At 37.4% G+C, this 20,562-nt stretch overlaps 1 protein-coding gene across 2 annotated transcripts in view; it reads right to left on the bottom strand.

Moving 5' to 3' along the window:
* Positions 1-9,073: 9,073 nt before the first annotated feature.
* The window catches only part of Tes (testin LIM domain protein), a 45,565-nt gene continuing 34,076 nt past the window's right edge, over positions 9,074-20,562 (bottom strand). For both annotated transcript variants that reach the window (XM_063241859.1, XM_063241852.1), the window contains exons 4-7: positions 20,033-20,368; positions 19,078-19,293; positions 18,565-18,723; positions 9,074-10,314 (exon numbers count right to left, since the gene is read on the bottom strand). In XM_063241859.1, the coding sequence (XP_063097929.1) occupies positions 10,126-10,314; positions 18,565-18,723; positions 19,078-19,293; positions 20,033-20,368 (900 nt within the window). In that variant the 3' untranslated portion in view covers positions 9,074-10,125. The remainder of the gene's footprint in view (positions 10,315-18,564; positions 18,724-19,077; positions 19,294-20,032; positions 20,369-20,562) is intronic.

Here is a 20,562-nt window from a genome sequence, read left to right on the forward strand (position 1 = left end):
CAGAGGCAAGGGAGTCTCTTTTGGGCTTCAATTATAGGAGTGCTAATCATCTTTGTGAGGAATTTTACCTTTACAACATGTAAAGCTATCAAAGGCTACTACTACTAATGTCATTACACTGGGGTGAGGATTTCAACATCCTATTTTGGGAGGAAGTAAGCATTCAGACTGTGCCTATAATAATTGCTTATCTATATGCCTGTCTTTTTCTCCATGTTGAGCATCTTGAGTGGATGAGCTTTCATACATTGTAAATATTCTATATTTGGTAAGCTTTGAGCATTCACAACTGAAAAAATGATGATTTCTACATACCATTGAGACTGTTATACAGTCACTTGTTGACATCTGCTATATCTTGTGACCATATTAGATTATTGGTACTGTATGTACTTTCTTTAGAAAGTCCAAACTTTAAGTATCCAAACCAGATTTCTTTTACATTTTTTTTCTCACTGCCCTCACTCAAAATATACTTGGAAATATAGCTTATAAGAGTTGTTTGCAAGAAATAACTTGACTTTTTTAATAATAATCAAAATCAGCAGGTATCAGGCATGTTTTCAATTACTTTATAAAAGTCATGAATTAAGAATGTATGGTTATTTATTTCTTAGTAACTAGAGAAACTTTGTGGTATATGTGCATCCTACATTTCTGAGACATTACTATCATTTGCGAGAAAATTTGAGTGTGATAGATTTAATTTTTAGAGCAAATTCTAACCTTACACCTGCAAATTTTTTTAATTTTTCAACGCAAAATGCCTTTAGATTAAAAAGAATTTCAGGAGCTTGAGTATTTCTGTGAATCTTTAAAAGAAAAAAAATGGATAAATACTGTAGTTTCTTTGAAATACAATTTAGAACTTGACAATCATTCTTAATTGATTTTCTAAGCAAGCATGTACTGATAAGCAAGTCTTTAAACTGACTATAAACAGGTACAGAACATGGTGAGAAACAATGCTCTCATTTTTATCCTATGACATTTATAAACACACCTTATCTCATAATACTTTTCAGACTTCTTGCAGCTAAAGATATTATCATGGAGATGTTGACATTTGCTCCAGAGAATGGGTGGAAGCCTTTGTCTTTGTCACCTATGTGTTCTCAATAGCATATCTTCCCCCTTCAGTTCATCCCTGGACTTCATTACCTTCTTTGGAAAGATGCACCAGCTAAAAGATTGCAGAAATGAACCCATTGTTATACAGAAGCCTCAGACTCAAGCAAGAAGGAACACTCAAGCAGGAACACTCAGTTCCCGTCTCTCTGAAGATATGCTGTGGGAGTAAACTTTTCCACAGGGAGAGGCAATGATTTTTTTCTGCACCATACTCCACTTTCTTGAGAATGTATTTTAAAGTCATACATTGAACTAAATTCTAGATTTCTGTCTTCCATTTCAAATACATTCCATACAGATTATGGCACAAGACTAGGGTAGATTACTCAACTTCTCTGCCCACTATGATTCATAAGGAAACCCCTTTTAACTGACTGCCAGCAAAAAAAGAGCTAGGGTTTGAAAGAGTGTGGATTTAGAGTGAGCTACAGCCAGCAGGAACAGAGTGTGCATTCCAGGTTGGCAAAAGTACATGGCTTATGATTGCAAAGCAAGGTGGAGCTGTTGGAGCCAAAGAACAGTCAAGGAGCCTGATAAATGCTACACAGATGAGGCCAAAGCTTCAAGATTCTGTCTGTCTGTCTGTCTCTCATCTCTCCATTTTTTTTTCAAATGTGTTTACAAAGCTGAAGGTATTAACATTCAATGTTCTAAGCTGCCTTATCCATTGTTAATGGACAAATCACTTAAATACACTGCAGCTACTAGAACTGTCCAACCCTCAAATCGCAGCTGAACTTCTCACACTGAAGTATGTGGTGGATTGAATCAGCATTACCATACAAGGCAGCTTTGAATTCCTCATGGTAGCCTTTTATTACTGTTTTTAAGTTTCCCAAGCACTGCCAAATGTCTTGAACTTTGTGGAATGATTATAAACTTTATAAAGATAAACCTTTGATTCCACTTAAAAATTCTATTTAAAAATCCAAAAAATTTTAAGAACAAAGCATAGACATCAAAATCAAAGACACAGAATACTATTTTGAGTATTCAATCCTACAAAAGATTTGTTGGTATCGTTGGGTAATTGATGAGCAAGCATCACCACACAGCTGTGCTGATTTTCAGGAAAAAAAAAATTATACAACTCAGAAACAATGCTTAAGCTGCAAAGCTGGCTTGTGTTGGGGTTGTTTGCAGATTCCTTGGATATTTAGAAAGCTACCCCTTTAAAATCTCCCAAACATTTGTTAGAAACACTTCATAGTGTAAGTATGTTTCCCTTGGCATCTCTGCAGAGCCGTTCTTGATTTCAGCTCAAAATACAAGGGATTTTGTTGGGAAACAGAAAGAGTTTTGTCTTTAGCAGGTCAATACGGCACTGCTACTAGCCCAGAAGCAATCCATGGTAGAGTAACACCATAAGTAGAGGAGTTCCGCCTGCCCAGGAATGCGGAACCTTCTAGAAGATACAAATGGAAGAAATCTCGGTGAAAGGTCAAACAAGCAAGCAAGCAAACAAACCAACAATCACACTTTTTAATGTGGTCTTGGCTTAGTGACCTGACATAGAGTGGATGAAAGAGAAAAAGACATCTGCCGAGAATGGCAGGGTGGTGCAGGGAATTCAGACTTTAAAGACTGGTTACTGGGGAACACATGTCAGCCCTTTTGCATTCTATCTTTGTGGCTTCGGCCAAAATTTTTCAAAGGATACATGTAGAAAAAATGTTTAAATCCAAAGGATTGTTGTAAGGATGCAGTGATTATGTAAAAAGCAGCTAAAATTGTTGTAAAAGAATATTAAGGGAAAAAACACTAAAGAAATTTTAATAGGGGAAGGATAACCAAAAATGAAATTTATTTTTAAATATTTATGGTCAAATTTGTCTTCATGTGATAATTCTTACTTTAACACACACACACACACACACACACACACACAACAGAGAGAGAGAGAGAGAGAGAGAGAGAGAGAGAGAGAGAGAGAGAGAGAAAGCCATTCTAATATTATTAAGTCTTCCTTTGGTACTCTATGTTATCATTCAAAGAACTTTTGGAAACACTTGAGTAATGAGGATACCTATTTTCTTTTGTAGGCAAAGCAGCAAGATATGCTCAGCCTTTGGGAGGTGACCATTGGGAAGCAAGGCCTTCACCTGTCATGCTTGCTATTTTATGCTTGCCAAGGAATGGACAGAAGGGAATGCTTCATAATGTTGATTTGTGATGAAAATTTCTCATCCGTGCCTGATCATGGCTACGTGAAACTTCAAAGTGTTTCCTGATGGAGAATACCGGGTCCTGTGCCATGTAGTGGGAAGAGTGGGGTGTGCGAAGTCAATTTAGAATGAAAAAAACCAAACATTACTGTGGCCTTGTGTTTACCTCCTGCTCCTCTTTCCCACCCCATTTCAGAACTTTGAAATAAAGAAGGAAAAATGTTTGTGGGGGGAAAAAGTTAATGTAGCATATGCCTTTGTCAAAACAGGGCTGCCTGCTTACCATCACGTAGGCTCTTAAAATTCACTCATAAATACTTGAAAACTTCAAAAATATAATCATGAAATTATGTTAAGTGCAATTAAAATTTTTATTTTTAAATTTGGTAAAAATTGTAAGAAATTGTGATTTATTATGAATATTACATGACAATTCATAGTTGATCATTATATTTTTGTATTATTCTGTTAATCACACTGCACTGTTGGTTTCTTACAATTTTTGTGTTTATGAAGTATGTGACTGTGAACTTGTTGAGGACAAGGATTACACTGCATAAAAATTTATACCCACAGTATTTTGGAGCTTGTGTGTGATTAAATAATTCCCTCTACCATCCTTAAGTGAATACCTTTCATATCACAGACCTTAGAGAATAAACAACGCCTTGTATTCTAAGTTCTTTCTTACTGAATCTTCAGCAACATTAAAGATGTTTCTTACTTTGGCATCTGGAATGCTGAGGATTACATTTGGTTGGCATAAGAATTTGTGATCTGAAGACTCTCTGGAAGGAAAAACAAGGCCTTCAACATGTGCCAGGACTGTGATACTAACCCCTGGAATATACTGTTCGGAAAATAGTGCTTTCTAGGTTTTTGAGTCTAAAGTATTATAAATGTTCCTGATGTTCACACACTGTCGTTACACACTTCAGTTTATCAAGATGATTACAAAGGGAGAAGTTTGCATTAGAGAAAGAATGAGAGGACAAAAATTAATATTCTAAACAAGTTTACATGAAAAAAATACATTTTTACGGTTAACATTTTATAGCTTATAAAAAAATTTAGATGTTTTTCAGAAATCTTCCTGTATGAAATGATTCTCTTCTGTAGGTGTTAAGAGATACCTATGGAACAAGCTGGTATTTTGCTTATAAATCCTGCAGTTCTGAAATTTAGACAAAACAATTTGAGTTCAACTATTTCTGTTGACGTCTAGGGTTTCAGCTTGGTACTGAAATTGTTTGAAGAATCATTTACCTTTCTGTCTGGTAGCTGACGCCAGCCTCAGGCTGGGAGTTTCAATACTTCTGCCTACGTCTCTTAAGTGGGCTTCATTGAATTTCCTTGTAGAATAACTGGGTTCTTAGAGCAGGGAGGTGAGGTAGAAGGTGGATGAGCCTGGAGGTGCTATCTTCTCTTATGACCTCGAAATTCTGTATATCCAATTAGTCCCTAAGTCCATTTAGGTTCAAGAGTAGTGAAGATGAATTTCAGATGGTGGATGGAAAAATTTCAAATATTATGTGAGGTTACAACATTTGTATGCCCACATTTTAAAAATGTAGTATACGGTACAGTAATTAATAGTCCAGTTTTATAGACAAAAATTATGCACAGAGAGCTTAAATGATGATTACAATTTATAGAAAAATTATAAACAGTACTTTACTGTAATTTTTATTAGTACATGTTCATAGTGCATACTGATTACAATCATCACTGGAGTGAGAATGTATAAGCACTTAGCAAAAGGTGACCTCACCAGAAGAGGTCATTGAATAATGAAATGAATGGGATGACAGCAATAAACACTTTTCTTCATCTATTGTCATTGCCTACTAGGCTCATCTCTAAGTGGTTAAGGTGACAAGGATGGAGGTTATGCAGGGGTTAAATAAAATTTTGTTCAACGCCTCTGTTCATGATCCAAATCGTTCATGAACAGAAGTGTTTATGAACTGAAGTATTACTGAATACTGGACCTTTTCCATATACACTTAGCTTAAGTATAGATTTGCCTTTCCTGCGTATAATCCTTCTGGCAAAGCTACTGTGTGTAGACTTACATAATGCCTCATTTATAGTCATGGTATTCGGCACAGCACCGGTACTGATCAAGGAATGAACTTTATGGCCAAAGAAGTACCACAATGGGCTCGTGCTTATGGTCTTACCATATTCCCCACTACCAAGAAGCAGATGGACTGACAGAACTGTGGAACTACCTTTGGAAAATGGAATGGTAGTTCCATCTTCTGGCACTGTAGTGTGGTTCTGTAACTGTGGCACTGTAGTTGCCATAGTTAGGTGGCAATACCTTCAGAGCTTTGGGGCAAGATTCTCCAGGAGAATGTAAAAACTCTAAATCAGTGTCCAATATATGCTAATTTCCCCACTGGTCAAGATTTAGGACTCCAGGAATTAAGGGGAGGAAATAGGGATAGTATCATTCACCATTACTGTAGCATGCAAGCTAACACCTAGAGGATAACAGCAGAGATTAAAATGAATTTGTCTGAGCCAAATTTGGGTTAGCCTGTATCTTTCAGCCACTCCTACTGGTATTTTCAGTGACTCATTGCCAAAAGCATTCCTGATTACTCACCTTTTTCTAAGAAACTATTTGGAATAACGTTAGCATAAAATGCTTTCCAGATCTACTCTGGCCATCTGAAATTTTCAGCCACATTAGAAACTCGATGTCCATTCGGTCTGAAAAATCTCATTTGACCTGCTCCCTTCCCACACTTTCTCTCTCTGCTTTCATCCATCTCTAGTGTCTAGGAGTAGGTGTCTCCTTATTTTTCATTATCTCCACTAGTTCCTTTTTCTTAAAAAATCACAGGTTTTTGAAATATAAGGTCTGAGACTTTACCAGCCATTTCTACCTTAGTTTCCTACTTGTTTCTACCTTAGTTCCAATTTCCTATCAAATTCGGACATTGTTTCACATTATTTGATAAAACTAGCCCCAGCTCATTATTTACTTTGTTATTCTGGACCTCAATATATCCACTGGTGTTCATCCAATACTTGGACCTGTCCTTCTTAGTGTCCTCAAATACAAAACTCTTGTCCTCCATACTACTCCCCTGTAACTGTGGGAGGAAAATCAGTGGGACTTGGCCAGCAAGTGTCTATTTAGAGCCCCAAACCCAGGTTTTTGAACTATATACCACAGTGCCTCACAGTCAATATTTATGGGAGAATCAACTCGAACATCTCTACATTCAATAGCAACTGACTCCAGTAAAGGTAACATTATGAGTTGCTTTTGTTACTGTCTGAAGGTCAAGATATCTTGGGGAGACATATCACTGAAGAAAAATCAATAGCAGCTTTTTATAAATGTCAGTGTAAAATGCCAATCAAAACAAGTATAAAAGGTTAATGACATTACTTCAAAATGCATAATTAAATAGGAGCTATAATGACGTTACCCATGAAAGCACAAAAAATTAGTCAAACCTATTTACTTACTTGATAAATACATTTAAACATTCCACTTATCATGTTTTTCACATTGTGTTCTCAAAACACTCACATCCCTGTATTGTGGGTTCTTTTCATACATGTAAAGATTCAGTAAAATCACGATTATCTTTCAGCACTTAAATTAGATGTCAGGAAGGGCCAGAGCGTATCTGGTAAGAAGTTGTGGTAAAGAGCGTTTTTTATGGAGACAATGATGGAGTCATATGTTTTCTAAGGAATTAAGTGAATACACCTAGAAGACAAGTTCAGGTATGCCAGGCTGAGACAAAGAATGAATACTGATCCTGGGTGGCAGCTTTTGGTAACCATGGTGAATCTGTATGAGTCTAAACACTACATGCTGGAAATTGCTTAAGAATGAGTCAATAATGAATCTCTTGCCTTTAGTGAAGCTGAGTGGAAATGTTTCAAATTCAGACTTGGAAAATTATGAAGACTTCAATCACAAAGGTTCCAGCTAGAGTTGATTAAAGAAAAAAATCCTCAGTCTCATTTCTAGAGAGAAAGAAGAAAAAAAACTGTGTAACAAATATGAAGGCCAATAACTCTTGAGAAAGATTTTTTAGTCGATTGAGTCACAAGAATCCATTGATTTCTTAAAATTATCTTAAGGGTTAGGAGCAAAACTATTCTGATTAGAGATGAACAGGCGTATACAAACTTCACACAGTGCTACTGGTCTGATTCTTCCAATAAGGACAGTAATATACTATTACCTCAGTAGACTTCAGCAACTGACTATGAGTTTGAATTCCCTGGGGCTCAGGAAAGAAGTCTCTCTCTTTTCTTTCCTCATCCAACCTTTTTGCTCTCAGGTTACCACTGCCATTGAAAAAAACAGGAAAACAAGTCATTCTTTGCACTTTTTAATATCTGAGATGCCAGCTTCTATACAGAAAAGGTGATGACCTTTTCCTGCTTTGTGGGGTTACTGATGATTGTGTGCTCTGGGATTTTCTCCCTCCCAGTGTCCCGTATCTCTAGTAAGTCCTCTTCTTGACTCTTCTTGATGTGTCCTAAAAATTCTGTTTCTGGGACAAGTCAGAAAACCTACAAATTTACGAAAGGGTTAAATCCCTTATTTCAGTATCAGGGACCCTCAGACCCAGCCTGGTGACAGTGTGTGCTTGGCCTCTGAAACACAGAACTCGTATGGGATTATGAGAAAAATTTCCATTAATTGATTCAAAGGAAATAATTAGAATGAATGGCTTAATGTACAAACCCAGATAAAACTTTTATTATTTCTTTATATTTTCCCTATGTTCTCTGGAGAAGTCTTTAGAATTAAGAACAACAAAGAAATAAAAAAATGGCAGTGGTGAGGGAGATACATCTTAAATGCTAGAAGAAAAATAAGTCTTGTAGAACTTAATAACCACCTTACTCTTGTAAGAGAAAGTATTTGAAAAGTCTATTTTTATAAATCTAGCAATAAGAATGACCAAGGACCTTGAAAATCTCTCAACTATTGTGAGAAAGGTAGGCTATTCAAAATGCTGGGCAAAATACATCTTCTACCATTTAATATAAAGGCAAATAAGCAAATATAAAGTAGTATTTATATGCTATCATTGATATTTTAATATTAGCATTTAAAATTGTATGTAGAATTAGATTACTTCTTTTGATATGATGGCACATGCTCAAGGTCCAAAAGATAATTTTCCATGGCTGAGAATGGCACAGTGCAGAAGGAAAAAATGTGCTATCTGTGTACGTGTACACAGTGGGGGGCATAAAGAGAGGCACTATCTGACAGTGTGAGCTAGAAAACACACATGAAAACCTAAATTCTCTTAGTTATATATCAGAAAATTATAAAACCCACTAAAATACTTCAGATTGAAGAAAAGAAAAAAGCTCCAATAAACCACACAAACGTCTACATCATTCACTGATATTAGGATAAAAACCTACACTAGTAGTCTCATTTGCTTCCTTTCTCACAATTACCGTGAAAAACTTTAGAAACCTGAAAAACAAGTCACAAACTAAGTATGAGTCTTGTTAGGTTCACCTAAAGAGGTCTTTCCAAACTTCAATCAAAATGACAAAGAAGTAAAAAATGATAGTGGAGAGAAAGAAAAATTCCTGCATGACCAGAAAATAATTTAACTTAAAACAACTCTTCTATAATGAAGTCATTTTTCTGTCTGGTCAGATGTAGCCTCTTTTTGTCTGGGTAGTTTTTGTCCTAGGAGACACTGCCCCCTGCTGTAACAGATGCTTCAGTGCAGAAGACACTTTTGCTGGAAAAGGATGCACAAAGATAATTTTTAGAAACTTTATTTTGAATATACATATCACTGATTCCATTCAATTTTCATAGTGCATAGCATGTATGGCAGTATATAGGGAAAAAGTAAACATCAGAAATACCCAACGATGGAAGTATATTGGCAAAGACATTTTATATATCTATGAATGGGTTTAGAAATATCATAAGACAGAATATTAGATAAGATTAAGAAGCATGCAAAAAATCTCTTCAAACCATGGCTGGGAAGTGCAATAAGTACAAGATATAGTTTCTTGGGTATAAAAACTATACATATTCTTTGGATTAAAAATAATATTATAAATGAGTTTGGTTATATCTAGATAAATACCTATAAAAGTAAAAAGTGCGGATACCGCTATGCCACACGTGATAATGAAAGGCCACAGATGGAAGTTACCACTTTACAAAGAGACTATAATGAGAGGTAGGATAAGTAAAATACAGAAAAATGCAATACAGAAAATGCCACTTTTACCTAAATCAGGAAACAACAAATGCACAGGCATTAGAACAGCTCTACATACTATACTATATTTCTACATTCTCTGTTAAATTTAAAAAGAACTCACTGTGCTCAGCGAAGAAGATGATGCAATAAATGTAAAGCCTTGGCATTAGGGAAAATTCAATTTTATACATGAAGGGGAAAAAAGAATATAAAATTAGAAATGTTCATCTTTCCACCCAAGACACTAACTTTTGCTTTACACATACTGTTTTTGGCACCAATAGTCTAGGATATGAAGATTAAACTCAAACTTCCAATTCAAAGACTTCACATTTAGGAAACTAAGGCAAGCTAGAGGTCATCACCATTTTTAAATCAAATGTTTAATGAACGTTTTTGAGCTTAAGACAGAAAAACCTGATACGAAAAATAAAATCTTCTGGTTGCCTTTATAATATTCTTTCTTTTTATTTTCTTCAAATTGCATTTTACAGTAGAAATGCAGACCACTTTGGATAGGCATGGTGTCAAAACTGCTTGGTGCTCCTAAGACACTTTGGATAGCATGGTGTCAAAATTGCTTGGTGTCTCTCCTAAGACATCATCTTCTTACACTCCACGGAACAGAAAACCATCCCTTCTACTGGCATGAACTTCTGCCCGATGAGACACTTGCTGCAGCAGGAGCACAGGAAGCACTCTGTGGATGCGTGCCAGCTAAAGTTGTTATAGGTCACCCGCTGCACTTCCGGGTCGATGGCATTGTGGCATCCTTGACACACCTGCTCAGGAGCAATACAGATAAAGAGAAGAGAGAGAGTGATCAGACAGCAGTAGTGACAATTTTACCATAAGACAGGTGGTAAATTAAGACAGAATAACTCAGAAACACACTGAGAGAGACCTTCCAGTTAATCTTTTCAGCCAGCAACCATTAAAAGGGTCTATATGCCAGACACTGTGAGATAAAGGCCACATGGGTAATCGGAAGAAAGTCTTGAAGGCAAATTGTAAAACAGCACATTTACTTTCAGCATATTCTATTAACTGGCATATTAATCATTATAAAGAAGTTTATTAGGTGACTTTTTCTCATTCATTAAAGCTTTCAAGTAGTAATCTGTCTTACCTATGACACATGAGATTATTAACGCCACTAATTTCTAGAGCGTAGTAAATTAAAACATGTTCAAAGTAATTAAGGATTCAATTAAAAATACTGACAGTTTGAGAATAATGAGTTTGCACTAAAAATATAACTTGTAGTTAATTGGCTTCTGTTCTGTCATAAGATCAGTCATAATTTATGTATGATCTAATAATGTACATTAATTCTTATATTCTCTGCCACTCAGTATGTTATATTGATATACACATGATGCACACACACACATATATATACATATGCATACACATATACACACAATTTTCGTAATTGAACATGCATATAGAAACTTTTAAAAATTCTTCTATATTATAGCAGAAAAGAGAAAAACTAACCTATTGAGACTCTCAAAACACTGAGTAGTCCCACATGCCTTTTTATTTATAAGTGCTAAATAAATGTGAATTTCTAGTCCTTATTTTATAACAAGTAAAAAATTAGTATTATCTAGTATAAGCTGACAATAGCTAATCATTTTTTGACTATACAAGGGCTCAAGTTTTATTTTTAAAAAGCAAAACAGAAAAAAGAATAGAAGTAATACAGAATTTCAAGAAAATAACAGTAAGAAATCAACACTAGTTAATGTATCACACATTGTTATCTTAGAAGTAGTTGCTTAAGTTACAAAATCAAGGCATTAAAATGAACAGACAATCAAACAATGACAGCACAAACTATTCTTTTGATGAGCTAACAGAACTAGCAGTATGGTTATCTATCTTGCACACTTAACCATGCATAAAGTTGTATTATATGTGTATACCTACAAGTTGTTCTTTCCTTTTGAGGACTTTCCCTTTCATTATTACAATATCTACTGTACATTTTGGATCTTATTATTCTTTCAGTTTTTCATTATTACTATTTATATTTGGTTTCTTAATGTCAGTTTCAGAAACTACTGGAAAGGTGGGGAGTGGTAGGTTGAAGAGGATCATTGGGCCTGGACATTCTCAATTGAAAAGACTTCAGAGAGTGGCTACTACTCAGCAGGTAAACTGGCTTCGGAAGGGAAGTGAGGCCCTGTTACAATTCTATTGAAGATCTACAATATACCTTCAGTGTTTTTAGAGCTACACTGCTTCTAATTATAGAAAGTACATCAGTTCCATAATCTAAAAGTTACATGAACTCAGCTTCCCATTGGAAACAATAGCGATGCTTTGTTTGGGCGATTGATAGACTATCATTGAATTTAATATAATTACAAGCACAAAATTTATTATAATTAAAAGCACACTCCCAACTTGTAGCTGAATCAAATAAACAATGGCTTTTCCATTTATTTTTCATAGCTTTCCCATTCATTTCAGATGTTGTAGTTTTCTACATTCATACTAAACTTTTAAAACTTGTTTGAAAGAAACAGAAGCCTTTCATATCTAATGTTTCATTCCCTTACTTTCAGACTATAATCTACCTTCTTTCCTTTTTTCTCATTCCTGTAATACTATTTGTGGACCTCTGTATAGTTATTATTAACCATATACCTTTATTCTCCATTCATTGGAAAAAAAGATAACTACTGTTCAATTACATGTGGAATGTAAAAAATTAGGTTAAAAACAACAAAAGAGCATGTAACGTAGAGAATTTAAGAGTTTGCAACACTTACAGTTTTACCAATAATTTGTCACTCACCACTACCCTCATATATAATTCCAGAAAAAAATCTTCAGTTATCTACTTCTTCAAATATATCAAAGCTGCCAACCTGCAATACAGACCTGGATACTGCAGGAGCTTTTCTGCTCTGCACTAGATCTCCTGTTCTTAAACTTCCCATATTTTAACAGTTATTTCCTTCGATCTTTTTTCCTCTGGTGTAAAAACAGGGTGTGACACTGCTAGTGGTTTCTCTGGTAGGATGTGAAACCTCATCTATGTGAATCTTGGGGCAGCCTTGAAATTCCAGTGTTTATGCAGAAGCAAACTAAGGGAATGTCCCATTTTCCTCTGTCCAGTTAATTTTATCTTTGTCTCTCTCTCAGATTCAAAGATTGAAGCAGATCAATGTTCTGAACTATCTGAAGGTCAAAATTTCACATCACATATTAAACTGCATACACAGAAGTCTGCCATCATACGGGTTTGTTCAGGGGTTAGGAAGACACATTCATTTTAACACTAGACAGAGGCCAATGGTATTATCCTGTTGAGAAAGTGAACATGCTAAAGGAAACGATGAAATTACATATGAAATTAAAATACATATGAAATTAAAATACATATGAAATTAAATATGGGAATTCTGTTTAAAAAAATTCTGTGGTTATCTCATTCTGTTAATTAGACAGTGCAATAGACAGGATTTGTAATTGCTAAGTAAAGCAGTTTCATCTGTTTAAACCTTTATTCAATAAATACTTACTGATCACTTACTAAGTTGTTCTAATAGTGGGAATACAGCAGAAAAAGGCAGGAAAAACCTTGGTTTCAGAGATTCTATATTATAGTCCTTAAGAACAAGGCTGCATGTCTGTTACAGTTTAGATGTTCCATGAAGGCCAGCTGATGGGTTTTGGGAAAATGACTGGTTCGTGGTGCCTCTAACTGATGATGCTAATTTAATGGCCTCCTTGGAAGGTGATGGAAACAAGGTGGAGCCTGAAAGCAGGTCATGGGGAGGTGACCTTGTAGATAACTTTGTCTCTAGTCTGGACCTCTCAGGTTCTTCTCATTTTTGTCTGCCTACTGGCTGCTGTTAGATCAGTAGTTTTCCTTTGCAATGCCCATTTACATTTCCATCTTGGTACAGGGAGGTCTAAAAGCTATGAAGTCGCTGAGTAAGGACTGAAAACCTCCAAAACTATAAATGAGCTGACTGAAGAGTTGATGTCAGATATTCTGTAAAAGTGAAAGAAGCCAACAAAGAAAATCGGCGAAAGAAGTAGGACTGTGGTTCTGACTATACCTGACCTCTGTAACTGTTTCTCTGATTATCTGACCTTATCTGACTGCAAAACCTAAATGTTTCACAAGTCTTTGGAACTGATCTGTTGGAAAAATTTGGAAAGGTTTGGAGGAGGGGAAAAAAGCTCTAGAATGTTATAAATGAAACTTAATGAGTGATAGCTTCGAAAAATAAGAATGCTCACAGGAATGCAAAGAGAATTAGACTAGAGGTCCCCCATGGTACCTTCTAGCAAGTAACTTTTCTGCAATTTGTCCATGCCCCGAAACATTATGGGAAGCTAAATGTAAAAGTACTTGACTACGTAATCTGGTGAAGCAATCTCAAGGCAGCACAGGATTCAGGCAGTACCAAGGGTATTGCTGGCTGCTTTTGGTCAAGTTTACAGTGAGAATTGGAAGCAAAAAACAGTGTGCAAAGATATGAAAAACCTGCCACTTGAACAGAAAAGTTACTGAAGAGATCGGTACTACTAAAAATAAGCAAAATTACTTGGTACAAGGATAACTGAAAAATGCCTTGAGAGAATCTCAGCAGTTGGTCACACTCTATAGAACATAGGTTGATGGATATCATGTACAAACTCCTTGGAAAGATACTGCTTTGGGCAGAGAGCATCTTTGGGGACCTTATTTGCACAACACCTAGGAAGTCATTTCCTCAAGAGTCATTTCACTATGTTCACTTGTCCAAGTAGGCAGAGGCTACTGCAGCTGTGGTCTGAGGAGGCCTGGTTACTGCTGGCACTGGCAGAACTGTGGCATGTTACACGTTGCTGGTTTTGTAGGCAAGTAGCATGTAAAAGCTAATGGGTATTATGGTTTGTGTTTAGTTATCACTCAAAGCCTCATGCAGTCATGTGGGTAGGCTTCTAGCATTTGTGACTGATTCATGGTCGAATGCAATGCTGGGATTATAGGTGTGAGTGCTTCATCCATGGTGGGTGGCCTCCATGTAATATAAGGGACAAAACTGTCTTCTCTGCATGTTCCTCCCATTTTGTTCTTGTTGCTTCTGCTCTTTTCTGCTCTCATAAACTGCTGCCCTCTGCCAAGAGCCACCCCGCCAGTTGATTATGGACTGAAACCTCGAAAAACTGTAAACTAAATAAATCAATCTTTCCTTAATTTTGGGCACCAGGTATTTTGTCTCAGTAACAAGAGAAAAGTAAGCCAGATAGAATTTGATACTAGAGAAGTGGGGTCAGTGCTGACTGTACCTGACCATGTGGTTTAACAGCCTGTGGGAATGGCCTGTGGGAAGATTCTGGAAAGGTTCAGAGATGTTTCCTGAAAGTAGCACTGATATACTTTAGGTTGTTCTGCATGGAAGATTCTGGTGAGAGCTCATAAGACCAGAAAGCTGATAGAAATCCTACCAGTAAAGACCAGGCTCAGGAAATATCTGCTGGAAAGGACTGCATTGGCTGTTGGGAGTCCAGATAATATGTGTTATGGCTTGGCAGAAAGTTTGTCTGCATTTTGCTCATGTCCAGAGACTGCCTGAGACCAAAATTAAGGGAAGTGGACTAATTATTCTGGAAGAAGAAATTTCAAGGCAGTCAAATTTGAGACAATTGCATGGCTATTGTTGGGGGTTTTTAGCCAGATTTATGTGGTGAATCAAGAACAAAGAGTCCAGCAGAATGATTTAAAACGTTATGAGTTTGGTCAGAAAGAAAACTCCAGTAAAGCTGTGGACTTCAAAGATAGAGTTGAGCTCTTGACTGCTGAGAAGAAACAGGAGAATAGAAAAGATGGCATGGAAGCATCATGAGAAGTAGCAAGTTTCCACTCTTTGCCATCTCAGAACTGCAAAGATAAAGGGCTTTGCTTTGAGGAGAAAGCCGAAAAGCACCAGGTTCCAAAATGGTGGCAGCTGCACCAGACTCCAAAACAGCAGTGGCAACACCAGGTTCCATGATGGTGGCAGCCTAGAGAATTTATTCCTTGGAACTGGATTCGGAATGCCCCAGCAATTTAGGTACTTGAGCCCTATAGCCAAGAAAGAAGAAAGCCTAGGTATTGCTCCGGTTGGCAGTATACCTCGGCATCATTCATATGGCACTGGTTTTAGGTGTATGCAGAATGCAAGAGTTCTGAGGTTAAAAGGCTTCCACCCAAATTGCGCAGAAGGTGTGGGAGCACTGAGAGGGCAAGGTGTAAAGCTGTGAAGTCCAAAGTGCACTGGAGACCCCAGAATCTTGGAGGAGCCAGGAATGTGGATCATCTAAGGAAACCTGCAAGGAGGGAGCAAAGACAGTCTATGGCAAAGCCATGGGAGCTACAACCACTGGAAGTGCCATAGGGCTGGAACCATGCAAGCCTTTTGGAGTTCACAATTTGCCATAGATTGCTTTGGATGTTGCACATGGAATGATAAGGACTTAATATTTGCTGGATGTTGGAGTTGCTTTGGTCCCAATCTTTTGTATCCACATTTGTACCTTTTGGAATAGTAATATTTATATTGTGTCATGGAATATTGGAAGTGTTTAACTTTATTGTCATTTATACAGGGGGTTATAGCTAAAAATTTGCCTTAGATCTCTGAGGAGACTTGGAATTTTCAGCAATGCTGAAACTGTTAGGACCTTGGTAACTAAATGTCTTTTGCCTAAGGGATGTGCACGAATCTTTGTGGGTCCAAGGGTAGAATGGTAAGTTTTGTGTTTAGATGCTCCCCTAGAGCCTCATACAGTCAAGGGGGTAGGTTTCTAGAATTTGTGATCAATTCATGGTCCAATGCTGGGATTATGGGTATGAGTGCTACACTCACCTTATGGTGGGTAGCCTACATACAGTACAAGGGACAAAAAGAGTCTCCCCTGCACACACTTCCCTTTTTGCTCTTGTTGCTTTTACCGTTTTCTGTTACTATGAACTGTTGCTCTCTGCCATGAGCCAACTTGCCTTGGAGCAAACTGATTATGGACTGAAACCTCCACAAATTGAACTAAACAAACCTTTCCTTCCTTAATTTTGGGCAGTGGATATTTTGTCTAAGCAACAAGAAAAAAGTAACCAACAATGGGGTCATAGAGGTTTCCACTGATTTCAAAGAACAGCTTGGGAGGCCAGACACTATGTGAAGGGTCAGAATGTTTACAGACAGTGTTTGAAATGGCACTGCATGTAGCTGCATGGGTGAAAGGTATACTGGAGACTCCAGTAACTTGGAGATGTCAGGAATATGGAATGTAAACCAAGGAAAATTGAAGGTAGTGAGTTGAGCCAGTCTGAGTGAGGCCATACAGTGTCAAGCGGCAAGGTTGTACAGACAGCTTTTGGAGCTCAAATCACGCCACCATATGCCCAAATGCTGGACATAAGCTATAGGATTTCACATTTGCCTGATGGTTCTAGGTCTTATTTGGTCCAATTCCTTCTCTTTATGCCCTTATTTCTCCCTTTTGGAGTAGCAACGTTTACCTTGTATCATTATATGTTGGAAATATGCGTTTTGGTTTTTTTTTAATTTTTAAGGAAGCTCACAACTAAGAATCTGCTTTCAGTCTTAGAGCACACTTTAGATTTGAACTTCGGAGCAATGCTGGAACTGTTAAGACTTTGGTGACTTCTGCAGATGGACTCAGTACATCTTTGCATTTATAAAATGGACATCTGGCTTCTTGGGACCTGGGGTGAAATATTATGATTTGGATCTAATATGTCCCCAACTGCCACCTGATGGGCTCTGAGGAAGTGATGGCATCATGAAACCTCTAACTTCATCAGTTCATGAACTCAGTAATCTGAAGATGGGGTCTAGTTGAAGGAAGCAGATCATGGGGGCATAACTTTGGGGTTTACATATGGTCTCCAGCCTCTTCCTATCAAGCTCATTCCCTTTCTCTTTGCTTTCTCACTGCCTTGAGGTGAGAAATTTTCCTCTGTAATGCCCTCTGCCACCATGTTTCTGCTCCACCACAGGCTTGTTAAGACAGCTGACCAAGACTGAAACATCTAAAACTATGAGTAACAATAAATCTTGCTTTCTAGATGTCCTGATGGTGAACCTTTTAGAGACCACATACCCAAACTGCAATCTAAAACCTACTTATCTGTCACCAAGTGCCAACACTGTGATTAAATCTGTCATACAACTTGTGTGACATCATTCCAGGGAGGGCTCTTCATGTTTCCTGGAACATTCATGTCACAGGTTCACCATCACTGTTCTGTGTTGATTTACGTCAATTACCTCATCACACCAGCAAAGGCTAACACAACATCGTGCAAACAAACAAACAAAACAGTTGCAACAGTATTTACAGATTATTTTAGCTAAATAAGCCACAAAGTAATTTAACATCTTTTTTTTTTTCCTGGTAAAAGGGAAGTTTATGATGATGTTAAAATAAATGAGAAATATGAGAAAATAATATGATATATATGAGAAGAATAGTAAATGCAAGGAAAACTACACACTCACATTAACTGAATATTAACCCAACACAAATCTAAATGTACAGGCCAAATTCTGTCACACGAAATCTGTTCAATAGAATTTTTTTAAATGGGCACTGTGCATTCACAGGAGGCAAAAACAAAGTCTTAGAGGGTGGTCCAGTAAGATGAATAGAAACCACACATGTTCAAGTGTAGCTGGAAATATGAATCATCCCTAAGCACTTAAAAACAGAATCTGATTTGTACTTAGGAAAATAAATTTCATTCCCATTAAGAATTTTTTTTAAAAAGTGACAGTTTTACTATCCATTATAATCCATTCTGTAAACACACAAGCAGAAGGAGCCATCTTGACTGGTTTAGTGTCATTGCATGTGCTGTTTTTTAATTGCATGCATTTTAATCCTATGATGGCACTAAATGCTTTCTACATAAGAGGACTGATTCCTGTTTCTTATTTGTAAGAAATTTTTAAAGAGAAGCGTAAGCTCAAAGTGCAAAGCAAGTGCAGGCAGTTGTATCTCTACAAGTTCCTCACCACAGCATGATTCTTCACATAGCAGGGCTTACACACAGGCTTGTCATTGACCATCACATATATTGCCCCGGCGAGGATGTTGTCACAGTCAAAGCAGCAGAAATGTTTCAGATGCCAATTCTGGTTTTCTGCCTGGGTGTACTCATTGCTAAATATCAGCTGGGAAGAGGATAAAAATAAGATGACTCAGGCATTTTTAATTGTGCTATAGATGATAAAGTTAGGCGGTTTAGACAATAAGGCATTTAGGCTACAGGCAGATCGAACACTTTCTTGGGGCTTAAAGTCTCCAAATTAACATTAATTTGAATTTGTTGTCATTTAGTACAAATCAACAGGCTCTCATTAGTTAACATAATTAACATCTAGAATGAACAAAACCAAATTTCTTTGGTTAACCTTCTTTGAATGTAAACAAAGCAACAAACGTTCACTTTACTCATGTTGCCCTATGGGTAAGGGGCTGTAGAGAGGATGGGGAAGACTGCATGTGTGTGGTCCCCAAGAACAAACCTCATCACAGCCAGCACATCGGGGTTTCTCACTATCACAGTAATGCCTGCCACAGTACAGCTTCCCATTCTTCCAGAAATAAATCATGTCAACCAGGAGTTCACCACAGGAGCTGCAGACGAAACATGCTGGGTGCCAGAGTTTATTGTAGCCAGCCCTTTCTGCGTAGATGGCTGGGTCCCCTTCTTTCATGCTCAATTTGCAGCAATAGCAGGACTAAAAAGGAAGTATCCAAAACATTTGGTCATCAGAAAACTGACATTCTCATTGTCAGCCCCAACAGCAATGAAGAGCAACAAATGTGCAACGATTTCATGAGAAATACTTTCTGCTGGAAATTATTCACTAATTTGTCCATCTAGAGAATATGCTATTGATACTTTTGCACATGTAATCTCTTAGCTTTCTTGAGACTGTTCAAGCCTACTTCTTCACCCTATTGTTTCTTGAAGTGAAGTCACAAATGGACATAGCAATTTTCACCGGAATTTTACACAAGTTCTTTCAAAAAGGATTAGAGCTTATTAGTAACTTTTCTCCAGTGCTAAACCTTAATGGCTGATGTGCTAACTGGATCAATGAGAATACATTACAGTGACTTTTGTTCCTAAGTCTTGTGTCATAATTGTTCACTTTTAGATCATTAGAAAATGACTCCAACTTCCCTCTCTAGAACACACACACACACACACACACACACACACACACAGATGCTTGCCAATATAGCAATACAAACTTAAGTCTGACTTTTAATCTAAGCATATATTATTCATGCTTATACAAACAGACATGCAATTAACAAGAAAATTATGGTAGGAGATTCTAGGTGACTATGCCACGTCAGAGCAGGATGGCAACACTAACTACTATGTATACAGAAAATTCTCAATTATCCCTGGTTATATATAATCAGAAAATACACAAATTGGGTCAACAATATGACCACTCTACTCACGTATTCGGATTTTTTGTGCTCCGCAGATTTGTCCTCCATGGCCCCTGCTGCTGGTGTGGTGGTTCTGTCCCCGCCAGGGAGGTACACTTTGTCGGGGTCTTGAGTGTCCATCTCACAGGGAAGTTTGACATCTCCGACCCCCAGAGCCTCATTCTTGTATTTCTTTACAAACTGCTCCATCTCCTTCACCTCTTTGGGAGACAACTCATGGCACTTGGAAGGGTCCTGGTCATGTGCTGGGAGCTGCTTAGCCAGCTGCTTCTTCCGGTACTGCGCCCCCTCTGACCCTGCCACTGGCTGCTTCTCCTTGGGCAGCATCTGCATGTACTGCCTGGCCTGCAGCACAGGGACAGACCATTGTTAAAGGGGAAAAGTACTGGCCACATCACAAGCAGGTTAGTTACAAGAAAAGTGGATTTCATCCATTTTCACACTGCAAATGTCTTGAGATGTCAACACTTTAGAAATTGGCATACTAACTAAAGGTAGATAGGTAATAAACACATTGTTTTTGATGAAATTAATTTTTT

Source organism: Cavia porcellus, unplaced genomic scaffold (genome assembly GCF_034190915.1).
Source record: "Cavia porcellus strain 051 isolate PalLab524CR breed Dunkin Hartley unplaced genomic scaffold, mCavPor4.1 scaffold_2, whole genome shotgun sequence".
NCBI classification, from domain to species: Eukaryota; Metazoa; Chordata; class Mammalia; order Rodentia; family Caviidae; genus Cavia; species Cavia porcellus.